Source organism: Aptenodytes forsteri, unplaced genomic scaffold (genome assembly GCF_000699145.1).
Source record: "Aptenodytes forsteri isolate BGI_AS27 unplaced genomic scaffold, ASM69914v1 Scaffold8, whole genome shotgun sequence".
Classification (NCBI taxonomy): domain Eukaryota; kingdom Metazoa; phylum Chordata; class Aves; order Sphenisciformes; family Spheniscidae; genus Aptenodytes; species Aptenodytes forsteri.
The window spans coordinates 7,760,918-7,775,991 of NW_008796218.1; the positions used below are offsets into that span (position 1 = coordinate 7,760,918).

At 37.8% G+C, this 15,074-nt stretch overlaps 1 protein-coding gene across 2 annotated transcripts in view; it reads right to left on the reverse strand.

Annotated features, from left to right (window-relative positions):
- GALNT18 (polypeptide N-acetylgalactosaminyltransferase 18) overlaps positions 1-15,074 on the reverse strand; it is a 255,452-nt gene that overhangs the window by 56,889 nt on the left and 183,489 nt on the right. For both annotated transcript variants that reach the window (XM_009288827.2, XM_019474543.1), the window contains exons 8-9: positions 6,744-6,929; positions 1,008-1,145 (exon numbers count right to left, since the gene is read on the reverse strand). In XM_009288827.2, coding sequence (XP_009287102.1) covers positions 1,008-1,145; positions 6,744-6,929 — 324 coding nt within the window. The remainder of the gene's footprint in view (positions 1-1,007; positions 1,146-6,743; positions 6,930-15,074) is intronic.

Sequence of the window (15,074 nt, forward strand, 5' to 3'; positions counted from 1 at the left end):
TTTTGGTAGATAACCATTATCTCATGCATTTAACAACAACCTAAACCTTTGTTGGAAGTGTTTTTCTTGTCTTTTTTGATTGTGAGAAAAGCCAGCATGATAATTTTAATTGGTCATCAAAGGGGTCATGGAACTTTGTGGGGCATACAATCACTTCATTTGCCAAAACAGAGCAGCTGCTCTATGGCACCCTCAAGGGTCTTCTCAGAGCCATACTGGCAAACTGCACAAGTCAGACTTCTTTTTGAGGAGGAATGTCTCAAACCAAATCTTTCACTTGTATGATGTGCTCTTACTAGTTACGTTTCCTAATTGGGACTTGCATGCAAAAAGGCAAATTTAATTCACAGGCATCAATTTTTGTGAATATGACACTGGATAGAAAATGTGAAGAGGACGTCCTAGCTCTACTAGCTTATTATGGGCCTGTATTAACCTGCTATGCTCATGTTCCATGTCATGCACTCTCTGTTTAGATTGCCAGTTTTCTAGGGGCAAGAATTGTCTCTGCTTTAATTAGCACAGTACAACTCAAGCGTGATTTCAACATAGACAAGGGTACTACTGTCACACAAGTAATGACGATGATGATGATCCCAAAATACAGGCATTTGAGGTTCTAAATTAAGATCTGGCTACAATATTAAGAAGCTTGCAGTTGAAATACTGAGCCTATTTTGTTAATTCACCTGCTGCCACAAACCTTCCAACTGACATCTTCAATGTGTCTAAAAAATCATGCCTTGAGTATCTCTGAGTGGAATGCAAGCCATGAAACAAACAAACAAAAAATCAGGGAGGAAGATAACGTTCAGAATACCTCAGCATAAACTACAGCAGAGCAGCTGTCTCTGTCAGCTAACCAATCTAACAAATTATTTAACTAGTGACTTCAAGTTTACCTGATTCTTCTACTTAGAGCCAGGCATTGTCTTCATGAATTACTTCCACTATTACACCTTTCTCCCCCACCTTTTTAGAATGGGGAATGTAAACAAGATCCTTACCACCCCATAGGCGACAGTATCTGAATACATTCTCATTTCTGGATACACGCTGACAAGATACCACCTAAAGGTCTTGCACTGGAGCTTTTTCCTCAAGGCCTTCCTCTCAGAAATATCACCAATATCAATTCCGGAGTCCTGCACATAAAACAAAGGACAGAAAAAGCAGAAAAGACATCAGTGATACACTTCTGTGTAAACTAATTATCCAGAGTCTCCCTCATTGCAAAGACGATTATGACCTATGATAATTATCGCTTTTGGTTGTGAAGTGAGTCTGTTACCCACGCACACTCCATAAGTGCCCCAATTAAATATGATACAGGTCACCATAGCAAGGTCTCTTTCAAAGTCTGCTTTGGTCAATGGAACCACTCCTCTTGACTTCAGTGGGGTTTAGATCTGGCTTCCAATGAATATCACTGTTGTTCTCTAATTTCCTGGCACTTTCCAAATGCAAAAGTAATTGGCAGGAAGTAGCAAGTTGCCCTAGAAACAACCTTATTGCTGGCGTCCCACTGTGGCCTAATCATTAGTATATGACACTTTCTGGCCATTTCTGAAGTCTGGGTTTAGTGCTTCACTGCAAAGAGCAGAAGCTCTGCTCACCTTTCTGAAATATCACTTATTAAATTTCTCTTGTAATGTAAAAAGAGAAGTCGCTATTTTTGTTAAAAGCACTTGCAGAGTATTCTCTCCCATAATTTTTATTCTCCTTTACATTTCTGGCTAACCTAATTTCTACTTATCATAACAGCAGATCATAAAGCATGAGTTTCATAAAGTCCCTCTATGTAAAAATCAATACTTTATTACATTAAAATCACACAGCAGAAATTTTTAGAGAGGGATATAAGTGCAAATCCATGGCTGCTATTTGACAGGAAGTAAAACGAGACATTTTGCTCCACACTGTGCTCTACCACTTCTGCCTCAGAACAAAACGCAGGACAAATAAATTTTCCAAGGGAAATCCTATAATCTATCTACTTAAACAACAGCCTTTACTGGGCCATAAACATCCCAAAGATTTTGTCAGCCACCAGATATGACTTAAAAATAACATTGGAAGCATTGAATTTTCTTAGTAAGTATCTAGGTTTCTGAGCTGCTGAAGCAACGACTGCTTCTTACATCCCAAAGCACTGATTTAATGTTAATCTGGAGCAAATATATTTATTATGGAAGCATTTTCTAACTAAAGTACAATTGACTCCCACATTAGCAAAGTATACTAAAAAGTAGGAAACTGAAGTCTGGCATAAACAGGCATAACTCAATCCTTAAAAATGATGACTCCCCTCAAGCCCTACATCATTCATAACACTTTATGTGGAACTACTCCGTAAGTGATCATTTTTTCCTGACTTTTCTAGCAAGTGACTAGATAGAGAAACATGCTGTGGGGTGTTGTAAGACAACCAGCTGATCCCATGGACAAATCCCGCTCATGCACCACTCTGGCTGCACTTGCACTTGCCAGTGTATCTGCCACTTCTGTGAAGGAAAAGGAGGATGCCAGCACACAGACATTCGTCTTACAGCACTAACAAGGCTTCCTGAGATCAGGTACTAAATTGGTCCAGTGCATCCCAACTCCTTTCTCATGCAACCCTGCAGGCACCAACACTTGTTTCCTCACAGTTTATTGTATAAGAGAAAGAGCATCTGGGGCCTCAGTAATCACATCCTCCCATGCAGCTGGAGAAGGAAAACAGCTCACATGTAGCACACTGGCTTTATCACCAGCAACAACTCAGTGTGTTCCCCAAAGCTGAGAATATGATGGGAGGAAAAAAAGAAAAAAACAAAACCAAAAACATAGGGGAGGACACATGGAGAGCACAGCTCTTGCTCCTGGGACTTGAAAAATCTTTCCTTTGGGTTTTAAGTGCTTTTCTGAATCCATTTATCTAAGTAGTTACGATGCAGAAATCACCATGGTGTTGGAGATCCCCATTTGAAGCCCTCAGTACTTCAGAACCACCCACAGAGATCCCAAGAGGGCAGTCACAGCATACTGCCAAATGATTCTAACTCCATTTTATTATTATTAGCTCCTGAAGACTAAAACCTTTGGAAACATCTGACTATAGGGCTTCTCAGAGATCTGGGAATTCTTCCATGGAAAAAACAGGTCCTGTGGTTAACATTTTGCAATAACATATTTCATGGAAAGTCCCGACTGTTATAACTGAACACATTTCTATTACCTACACAGTCCATTACCAGTGCACTATTTCATCAGCTTCCAGATAGAGAATTATTCCTGTAGTTATCCACTTGTGTAACAGTATTTGGCCATGCTATCTGTCTGTCCTCTCTGCATGTCTCACGCAATGATGTCTCGACATCTTTTTGCCTAAGCTGAAACTAGGTTTGATTTGAAAATTGTCCCTCTTTGGTATTTCACCTTTAATTTAATCTTGAGGTAAGCAAAGATGAAACAGAAATGCTGCCATCCAGTCTGATATCTAAATTTGACCCAATCCATCCTCAGCCTTTCTCATCCACCATCTTTTTGCCCCCTGCCTACTGGAAGTCTGTATTACAAGTGTCCCACAAGCTTTAAGTTATTTTTTAGGTTGCTGCTTTACACCGAATACTCCCTTTTTCTACTGATGTTTCTACACCAACCAGAGACTGCATTGCTCCTAACCTTTTGATGTATAAAAGAGGACTCCCACTAATGACGTAGGTTTTCTTTATACTGACTGATTCAATTACAGTGCTTGGGAGTGTAGCTTTGTACTGTATTTTCCTCTCTCCCTTAAAAGGCCAGAAGCTTTCCTTAAACATGTCCTTGTTTCCTACTGCTCTGGAATCAGTTCAGTACTCGCAAAGTTTAGCATGGGAAAGGAAAAGGAAGTCCCAGGTCTTTGGAGCTCTTCCCCTGATTCTTGGCACCAGGCCTTGCACAATGAACACAAAGATGCTTAGAACAGCTTCAAATTACACAACTGATTTGGAATACTTGAGCACGTGTCAGGCTGTCAGAACAAAACAGAGCCCCAGTACTCTTCTATGTCCTTCCCTATTTTCCACATGGCAAAAGATGGAAGCTGGGTGAACAACACTTGAATGTACCCAGCTGTAAGTCACAGACCCCATCTGATAGAAGAACCTTCTGATGGTCACAAAGGTGCCATACGGTCTCTGAACATCCTATAGCAATTACTAGGTAAAGAGTAGATTCAGGCTTTATAGGCCTGTTACAACTGTGAAAACTAAACTGTTTCCCAGTATATTTTAAATAAGTTTGTGGGCATGTGTGTGTTTATTTGGTTTTCTACAGCGGTGAGAAATACAAATGAAGGTTCTTTGTGCTACAGGTTCCGTACATACACATAGTAATGGATTTCTCCCTACAACAGAGGTATCTCATTACATTGCAGAAGAGGCTACCACTATTAAAAGCTGATTTAGCACTTGCCATTTCCAGCTTTTAAGTCTGCACTACGGTTTGACAGCAGTAGCCTTTGTGAAGACAAAGAGAGAATATAATCTGCATTGCAATTTATTCAAGTAGTTCAGTGCAATGTTTAGTACATTTGTGGCAGGAAAATGACTGGAGATTGAAGTAGTAAGAAAACTTGTTATTCCTCTTCAAAACTATGAACAAAATCAGTTTTGGCAGTACAAGATCTACCGTGCAAACACCTTGATGCACTTTGTGACCTGAAGAAATCAGTTCAATCCACACACTGCATTTATTTTTCCTTTGTTTAATAAAATATATTTGTTTCCTTTGTTTAATAAATAAGTTTTCAAATTTATTAAAACAGGCTTATTTTTTTCTGATCTATCGGCACAGTCAAGACTGTGTTATTATTACTTGTTAAATTTTCATCTAACAAGTAATAACTTATCTTCGTATTCTTTATGAATTTTATTTCCAAATTGCATTCAAATCTCAACTTTGCACAAGATTAAGCACCACCACCATCATATCTGGATTAATATTATACAAATACGTGTATAATACTGTATATCCTGGTTAGCAAAAGGAATTTCTAAGTTTTGTGTTAATGCTATGTTTGCAAGTCAAAAAATTGAAACTTGATCAACCAATGAAGATCAACCAATCTTCAGGAAAATAACTAACAATAAAAAATAGAAACTGAAATTTAAATCTATCAGGTTAATCACAAATAGAATTAATTTGAAATTGTTTTGATGTAAAATAAGCAACCATCCTGGTTACAAAAGGAATTTCTAAGTTTTGTGTTAATGCTATGTTTGCAAGTCAAAAAATTGAAACTTGATCAACCAATGAAGATCAACCAATCTTCAGGAAAATAACTAACAATAAAAAATAGAAACTGAAATTTAAATCTATCAGGTTAATCACAAATAGAATTAATTTGAAATTGTTTTGATGTAAAATAAGCAACCCTATCTTCCGGAAATGTCTTTATTCTTGTATGCACTGCTGTGCAACTACTCAAAACAGGGACACTTAAAGGGTAGCTTGGATTCTGTGAACATGGGATTAACTTCCAGAAAGGTCCTTTCCCTATACCAGATCATAGAGGATTTTTTTCCCGGTACTTTCATGGTATATTATGTGGCTAATTCTGCAACCTGAAAATAGGACAATGACTTCCCCACTTTGCCAAAATTATCTAGTTTTAACCATGAGAGATGAAGGAAACTATTAAAAGCAGCTGAATCAACATCAGCATTCATATATCTAGCTGTTTTTTGGTTTCTAACCTTTTGTCCTTATTAAACTAAAGGAAGAGAAGTACAGCATTTTATTTCTCGAACCAGAAATCGCAGCAAAACCAGTTTCTCTGAACAGTTGCAAAATCACTCAGATTTTACAGAGATTTTATTAAAGAAAATATAAATTGTCCAAGTTCATTTATTAAGTCTAGAATATTTGCTTTTGCTGTAATGATGAGAACGGCACACTGTAAGTCAAACCTCAAATTCAACTACAGCCATGGTTTCCAACCTCTAGGTGGAAACAACCTGTTCTACATGGATCCTGAATATTTTCCAGAGTAGGTACAGTCACCTTTCTCAGAGCCCTATAGCTCTTAACAGTTCATAGATTAAATACCATTGACTATAGAAATGAAGAACAACTAAAATCAGATGTCAAACTGAACTCTCAGGTTAGCCATCCAACACTATCTTTTCATTACAATGGACCAACCATTGCTCATCTATGGAAAAGAAATCTGGACAAGCAGCCCAAAACAGAGTTGCAGCTAGATTCTGCAATATGTCATGACATCCACCAGCCACCCTTGCTCTGATGTGAAATTACTCAAGAGTGATACACCCTCAATAGATGTTAACACCCCTTGCCCCTTGGCAAAACTCCCCTCACAAATCTGGTGGAATTACAGCTTTCTGTGTTGGTAAATAAGAGACTCAAATTCAAAATAAGATGTGTAATATAGATTTGATGCTTCTTTTTTCCACATTTCTGCAGCTACTAGATTAAAATCTCCTTGAAGAGCTATCAGTGAGGATGATGAACAGGAAATTAATTGTTAAGGAACCTGAAGACAAAGAAATTATTCTAGAATAAGACACAACTACGTATATATTTTTATATATAAGTATCTATAGGCATATCTTATGCCTATATGTAAGACATAAATACATACATACGTGTATACAAATAACAACATCCTAGCAGAAAAATCAAAATTCAGAGGAGGAACCAAACCCGCAAGGATCTAAAGCCAAAGCTTGCAAACACCGGTCTTTGTGACTCACCTCCTGGGGTATGTTCCACGCCATATAGACATGGCTCTTAAATTCATCCATCCAGACTTCAGCTACCCTTAGTGCATTTCTCCGGACATGAGCAGTTAGATCTTCTGTGTATGGTTTATGTGCTCTTTCAATGTGGGCAATCCTGGAGCAAGGTAGAACCTCAACACTTCCTCCACATTGCCATACCTAGGAGGAAAAAAGACATTCTGCTAGTGAGAGCTCCCTACACCACTGCTATCCTTTAATAAACACACTGAAATTATTTTATTGCTGTGCTTGTCATTGTTACAAAGGAGAATAACTACTCAAGACTTATTTGGCTATACAGAGGGTTTTTTTAGACAGTTGTGAGAGGAGTTATTACCTTGCCTTACCATGAATTATTACTACTACTTAGCCTCACTACAGAATTATTACATTACCAGTAGCCTCTCATCACAATCTTCCTGGATCAATTTAGCTATTCTCAAGATTATTAATAAAATTATTTACAGGGCATCCAAAACAATAGCGTCTGGGTTCAAGTTTTAGTGCCTTGCAGGCACTTCTCTAAGATTGTGCACAGTCCATCTCAATGTATACACGCACTATTCAGAATCTTGAACTAGGCAGCCTTACGTAAAAGGGAAACTAAGCCAATCAGCTTTTTAAGATCACTAAAGTTTCAGGTTCTAGGAAGACTAGGAATATAAATGCATCTTATGCTTTGCTTTAAACATAGCTCAGAAAGGATCAGGTTTATTTCTTTTAAGGAGTAGTGACAAAGACTGCCTAGTGAAAATGTTCTATGAACAATTTCAACACACACTACTCTTATAAATTATAATACATTTATAATGTAGGTTACCGTACCTGCTCAAGTGTGTTTCAGTTTTGCCCACTACCGCAGCTGAGCTAATGTCCATAATGTTAATCATAAATATAGCATTCATTTCTGATTTTCTCTTTCTGCTTTCAACAAAAGAGAAAACCACTTTGGCAGCCTTAACTGTCAGTGAAGTACTTGAATTTTTTTACATAGAAGCTCTTTTTCTGTGTATCTTGTATTATGTACACTTCCTAACAAGATCAAGGCAGCCCATTCATAATGGTTGAGTGGATGCTGCTCAGGTGAAAACCCAGATGTACTCAAACTGTTTGATCCTACTGAACAAGTACCTCCGTGTCCTAGAGGCAGGTGTACTCACTGAGAAGTGACAGAGTTTGCCTTATGATACTGCTAGCAGAGGTTCCTGAGGCTTGGCATCCCATACCAAGAGAGCAAAAAATGAGCGTGAGGGTGCTCCTTCCTCATACAGCTCATCCAGGAGAGAGTATATTCTGGTCTCCCTCCTAGTGGCCAGGGATGTGGGTTGGCAGAACATCACGTTCTGGAGCTGACCTCAGACCCCTCAGGTCTGTCCATCCTATAGGCATATGCTCTACTAAGGAGGCACTTTGTTCAGTCATTCATTTTATATATTTAGACATCTGGCTTGAATACAGCATTTAGGCATTTGGCAGCTCCTGAGACCAGAAAACGTGGCGTGGATTCAGAATGTTTACAAAGCCTTTTCTGAACCAGTGCCTAATTGCATTCAGCATATGCTGGGTGAAGAGATAGAGCCTTGGTTTTCAGAGCTCTCTGGAAGGTGAGCTATTCCATGAACCTACTGTACAGTCGAGAAGGGAGTTGAAAAGACTCTAGCATGTCTCTGTGTCCAGAACTTGGAAAACCGTAAGAGTAAATAAATCTAACCATTACCAACATCAGGACAAAACTGAGATGATCATAAATATTTAAAAATAAATGGGCAATTGACCTGGCACAGGAATAAATAATCTGGAAACAGCATCTGTCTTTCTAAATATCATATAAACTGGGCAATCCAGTTTAACGATCTAACAAAAATAAGTGTCAAATATTTAATTCTAAATGGTTCAGCTACATTTCCTAATAAAGATTAAATATGAAGTATCATCAGGCTTTGCTCACACAATGCCTGCTTTCAATCCAAGCCATTTCTCAGTACAGCATTGACATCCAGCTATAAATTTTTTCAGAGTTACTCACTGTACACTGTTTAAATTAGTATTATAAAAGACAAGGAAGATGTAGAGACAGTCATAACTTAGCCTAGGACAAGACAATTCACATACTGCATGCGCTGCCTCCTCTGTCTAGCCTTTGCTCATTTTAACTAGGGATGGCCTCGATCCAAGTCCAACACGTGAATACTAAATCTTTTGTGGGATTTTCAGCGTTAGGTCTGAATGCCATCTCGACAACAAGCTGAGCCAAAAATTCACAGTCTATAAGCAGCTGAATTTCCAAGTAAATTTCTAGGATCTGAAAATTTGAAGAGCCGCCTCATCTATAATTTTAGTACTGATTCAGTAATCAGTAAAATCTAATTTGACTTTATAATGAAGTCATATATGTTTTCAAAAAACATCCGGAGATGACAAAGTCTTCAAAATAGTTTGTAAATAACAATTACCCACTACCTGAATAAACACCAATTAATCAAATCTGGTGGCCACTCCTTTCTCTCAGACGCTGTCAGTCTTTGTTCTATTTCCAAAGACTAATTCATTATTCTGCAAGAACCATGGATTCACTTAAAAACTTAATGCTAAGAGCAAGCTGTCAATATAGATGCTGACAGAACAGGCAGATTGTATTAAACAGCTTCAAAACATTCAAGGTCAGGTTGGACGGGGCTCTGAGCAACCTGCTCTAGTTGAAGATGTCCCTGCCCGTGGCAGGCGGGTTGGACTGGATGACCTTTAGAGGTCCCTTCCAACCCAAACTATTCTATGATTCTATGATTCTAAAACCAAATCCTATTATTTCTAAGCAAAAATCTCCTGCAATCCATGAAAATGTGATTAGCATGCACCAAAACTGGACTGGAGATATATATGTTAATAGTGTCCATATATCAAGACGACTAAAAGTCCTTTAACTAATGACTTTTTAAAGAGGAAGACATGAGAAACACATGATCTGAAGATATGGGAGTCATAAGTTACAGTGTGTGCAGAGCTTGCACTAAACAAGTAGCACTACCCTAGATGAAGGCTACAAAGCCTTGCAGAGCACTCTCAGAGTGAAAGCGGATGCAATGCTTTATAAGGGCAGAAAGCACAATCCTAATTTGCCTAGATGGTCACATCTACAAAAGCGATAGTACTTTTCTCTCCCACAAGCGTTCTTTGTCCATGGGATTACAGTATGGTGAAAAAGCTCTTTTCTCCAAACATTTCATTGCACTTAGGGAGAGGCCAGTTGCAAAGAAAGAAAATGTAGGGAGGCATTAAAGTGGGATTTTCAAATGGTATGAAACTCTCCTGGAATCTCAAGGGATTCTAGATTCCCAACTCCCCAAAACACGTGCAAAATCTGCAGCCAAGGAATGAAAGGCTTTGCTAGTCATACACTAAATATTAAACACTGTACTAAACAGGATATATGAATACTAAACAATATAATGTGATTAACTGACTGCTACAGAAAGTGTTAGGTTTTTTTCATTCTTCCCTGATTATATTTGAAGTAAGGGAATTTCTTGCAGCTACGTCAAGAACAACCATCCATTCTTTCTTTCTTTCCTTAGACCAACTGTCCACTTGAATCTGACTACTACTAGCTCCCCCCATCTCCTTTACTCATGTAAACAAATCCATGGTACTCCAACCATTGTGTTGGAGCCATTGTGGATGGTTGGATGGTTTTTCAAGACATCTTGAAAAGGTATAAATCTCACATCAAAAGTGCATAGGAGAGACTCATTAATTACTCTGAACCAACACCTTTTGGTCAAAGACAATTTTTAGGGTTTTTTTAATTAATATTTTAATACTAAGAAATATATTTTCTTAAAGACTCAACTTAGAGGGAAGTTGCGAAGCCTTTTAGAGTGGTCTGTTCTTTATCTAATAAAATTCCTGTTGACAAGAGAATGTCTTTATAGTTAAGAAATAGGAATAGCAATTGAGGGGTCAATTCCTCACAACTTCACACGTTTCGCCTGTGAATTTCACAGCTACTTTTTTGCCATCATTAGTAATCTTTACTCAGGCTTCATCCATACTGAATAGCACCTTTCTAGTTCTCCAGCACTGTTATTTCATATGATGGCTATAAATAAATACAAATGTTTAAAATCAGTGAAGCTTTTCCAAATTATCACCCATTACTTTAGTAGGAAGTCTAAAGATAAAAGAGCTTCAAAGACTTTTTTTAACCACACGGAATGGTTTGAAGTAAAATGTTGTATCCCTGAGCATACTGTCGCTGCAATCAGTAATAGTTAATGACAAACCCGCTCGTACAAATTGCAAGGAAGAAACTTGATGAATTTCTTAAACTATGGTTAAAAGGAAATACAGCACCTTTTCCTGTTGCCCATGAAGATGTTTTACCTATGGTAGCAAGAGGTGGAAATCGCTAGCAATAGTCTCAATTTCCTGCCAAATCCCTAAACATACATATACACTTGTCAAAAATAACATATGCTTCCATCATTGTGATACAATAAATAGCAATTCACATTTCATTCTGTAAAAGAATAAATTGCAACACTGTACCATTAGGTCTCAGGCTTTGCCTTAAGGCAAAGACCTTAGAAAGTTTTCAAGTGTGAGGGACTGCCTATCTTCGGGAGTACTTAGTATGATTGCTGGAGTCCCAGCAATGCAGAAAGTTTGCTTTTCTTTGGAGGAATTTCTTGAGGTTCTGGTCCTGCTGGTTCACTTCACAAAAACAGTCTTTTAGAAAAAGAACACACCAACCGGAGCTGCCCTTCCAAAGAGCTCTCAGAATCCACTTCAGTGTGTTTTCAGTGCTCCCTTCCAAGAGTACCCTATAAAAGGCTCTTTATTCTTGAATTTCCTGAGGAGGTTCATGTATTTGGTATAGCCCCAAGAAGGGCTTAGAGGGCTTCCTCCTCTTGAAAGGGTTCCTTCATCACTAGTAAAAGGTAGTAAAATTCCATAAAAAAATTCAAGCTGTAAAGGGACAGTAGTAGTGCCAAAGCAACTTCTAACATTTACGAAGCTGAAAGACTAAGCAAAGCCTATGACCTAAACTAAGCAAAGCAAGTGGGAGATGATAGGAACATTAAATGAATACAGAGAATCTATCTGGGGGAAAAAAAAAGGGGTGGGTGGGAAATCTTTCTCCCTTTTAAATCTTCAGTTGTTGACTTACGTGGGGAATTTGTCCAAGCTCCAATTACGTCTTACCGTTAATTTACTGAAGGTACATTTACATGTAAGCTGTAATTGTGGCCCTACATCTGTGTGAATTTATGTTTACCAGGGTTAAAGTAGCCCAACAGAGCAAATAGAAAACATATTCTTCATATTGGAACAGCCAGCAAAGCAGAGGACATGTAAAACTGCAGAGAGAACACAGCTGGTGGCACAACAGATTAGCTGCAACTTCCACTCTGTTAAACGAGTAAAGGACCAAAGTACTGGGCAGTCCAGTGGGATGGCACAAGTGGGGCAGCTACAGAAGCAGTAACACACCAAATGGCTTCCTTAAGCATTTTGCAAAGGCGTAAGCCCTAATACTGCTATGCTGTCATCCCTTACTCATTTCCACCAAAACAAGGGCTGTAGTGACAGCATTTGCACAGCCTTCAGTGTGCAGCAGAGACAGGTGACTCACACATCCTTAGAAATGTCTAAAGCAATCTGGTTATAATTTTTTTAGAGCAAATTCCATGCACGTCTGGAAAATCTGTTTCACTAGACAAAGGGTCTCCATTTCTAATTAGTTTTATTTTTAAATCCACATCCTTTAGTAAATCCTTTTCAACTGCATTTAAACATATTTGAATTTGCATATTCAATCAAAACAATTACAATTCTGAAGCTGAACCCTCTCTCAAATATTTAATTTATACTTCATTATAAAATGATATAACACTACTTCATTAAAAGTGTTTTTTCTCTCTTTAATCACTAAGTGTTCTTTTCATGTTGTGGAAGCTTAATCTAATAAAAAAAATAAACCTATGTGATGCTGAGCAGTTTATGAGCATGTACTACATTCATTAAATTTACACAGATCATGCAGTTTCTCCAAGAACTCATGTGACCTTGTTTGAAACCATCATTTCATTTGGACTGCAATCAAAACTTTTTAATAATTAAGTGATTTATCAAAAAGCTGAAGCAATTTCTAGCTTCTGTGAAGTCTGCAAATTAGAACAACTCATTAAAGATGCCCTGAAGGTAAAAAAAATAGTCAGTGTGAATTAATTACTACTGTAGATACAAACAAATAGTCACCAATATCTTTCAAATATATTTTGGGAAACAATTTAATGCAATTAAATGCAATTAGTCATTACTAATAATGGTTTACTGATAACCAATAATGAGCTTGATGCTTTACAGGCAAGTATGAATAAACTATTTTTATTCAATACCATGAGCTAAGTCTGTGATCATTTTGGGTCTGCATTTTTATTTTGGTATCTTGACAGGTGACTGCAGAAAGGACAGGGAGAATGGTCAGATACAAAGATCACTGAAATCACGTTCATGTTTCCAGTAGCTATCAGGGGGGTTTGGATCACACCCTGAAAGTTTCTGGATTGTCACATACATTTGGGTATCTGTCTCTGTAAACCTAGAAACTATACTCCCCAGATTAAATACGTTAATCTTTATTTAGGGCATATCTCCAGTGAAGTCAGATAATCTTCACTAAATAATTGCAGTAGTGACAGTAAGTACTGATGGATTTGGCTAACTTTCCCCAAATTCAGCAAGAAACCATGCACAGCTTTGCTTATTCCACTGGTCTCAGCCAGCTTCTTCTCATTGAAGAAGTCTGCCCAAACAGTAGAATTAAACACAGAATCCTGGCCTGAGTCACATAAACTCAGGATTAGAAAAATCAGAACATGGGTGGACAGGAAGAGAAAGAAAATACACTGCTTACTGAAGCTATGATTCTGGTTTACTCCCTGCTTCTAGATGCTGAATAGGCTGGAAAAGAGAATCATGTCATTGGCGTGTACCCCCGCAGAGTGGGAAATTAGGGTGTAACTTAATTTCAAGAGGTGACTGCCTATAGTCACAGCTCAGAACAGAGAAAATCAGATAGACCATAGAGAGAGCACAGAGAAATCAGAGACCAAAGGGAGAGATTTTTAAAATTACTTAATCTGTTTTACTGAAGCCCTGTGAGGTTTTTGAAGACTATTCTACTTATCATCATCATATGAGCCTGTCATACTTTCAGGTAAACTTATTTATTTGTGTGCGAGAATAGCTTTTTTCCATAACCAAGCTGATAATCTTAACATGAAACTGTAAGCAACCTAAAAAACCCACACATCCACAATCTAAAAGACTTTTTAGAAGGAAATAAAAGGCTTTAACATAACTAGAGCTGCTCTCAACTTTTAAAATGTAAATTATCCCTTAAATCTTACTTCTGAAGTCATCATTAATTGCCTCATAGGCCTTATTTTATATTAATTATGTCTTTATAAAAGACTCTCATTGAAAAAGTAATACATGTAAAGATTCTTCCCATATTAAATTGTCAGTAGTTTTCTTCCTCTTTTAGCTAATTGCTTCATTATGTACTTTTTAAAATTGTTTTGTTCTGCAGGGATTAATTTTGCACATATCTTCATGAGCTGTGAAACTTTTACAATGTACTGTTAAACTATGTACATTGTGTTGCTGGTTTACAATTGCAGGAACTACTCTATGCCTTGTGTTACTAGGACATAACATGCTTCAAGGGTCACTGAAGGCATATGGCTTCATTCAGTTCTTCAAATATGTCTATCTCATTGCTAGGCACAGCAAATAACTGCCACATAAATCACTTTATTGCCAAGTTTAAGTCATGAACAGGAAGTAAAAGAAATCACTTTTCATCTTAAAAGGCAAAAAAGCAGCAAACTGAATAACCAGATCACCACTGCTTTAGTATTCATGTAGCAACTTACTGCACTGCCCATCTTTTATGTTTTTACCTTTCTCTCCCTTACCACAGCTGTACTTAGCTTGATGAGTCTTGTTAATCTTGCACTAATCCTAAAGACTTGATCAGTACCAGAATACCAAACTAAGAATAGAAATAGAAATAGAGAAGGGAAGGGAAAGGGAAGGGAAAGGGAAGGGAAAGGGAAGGGAAAGGGAAGGGAGAAAGAAAAAGATTTTCAGTTGGAAGGGACCTACAACGATCATCTGGTCCAACCGCCTGAGCAATTCAGGGATGACCAAAAGTTAAAGCATGGTATTAAGGGCATTGTCCAAATGCCTCTTAAACACTGACAGGCTTGGGGCATCAACCACCTCTCTAGGAAGCCT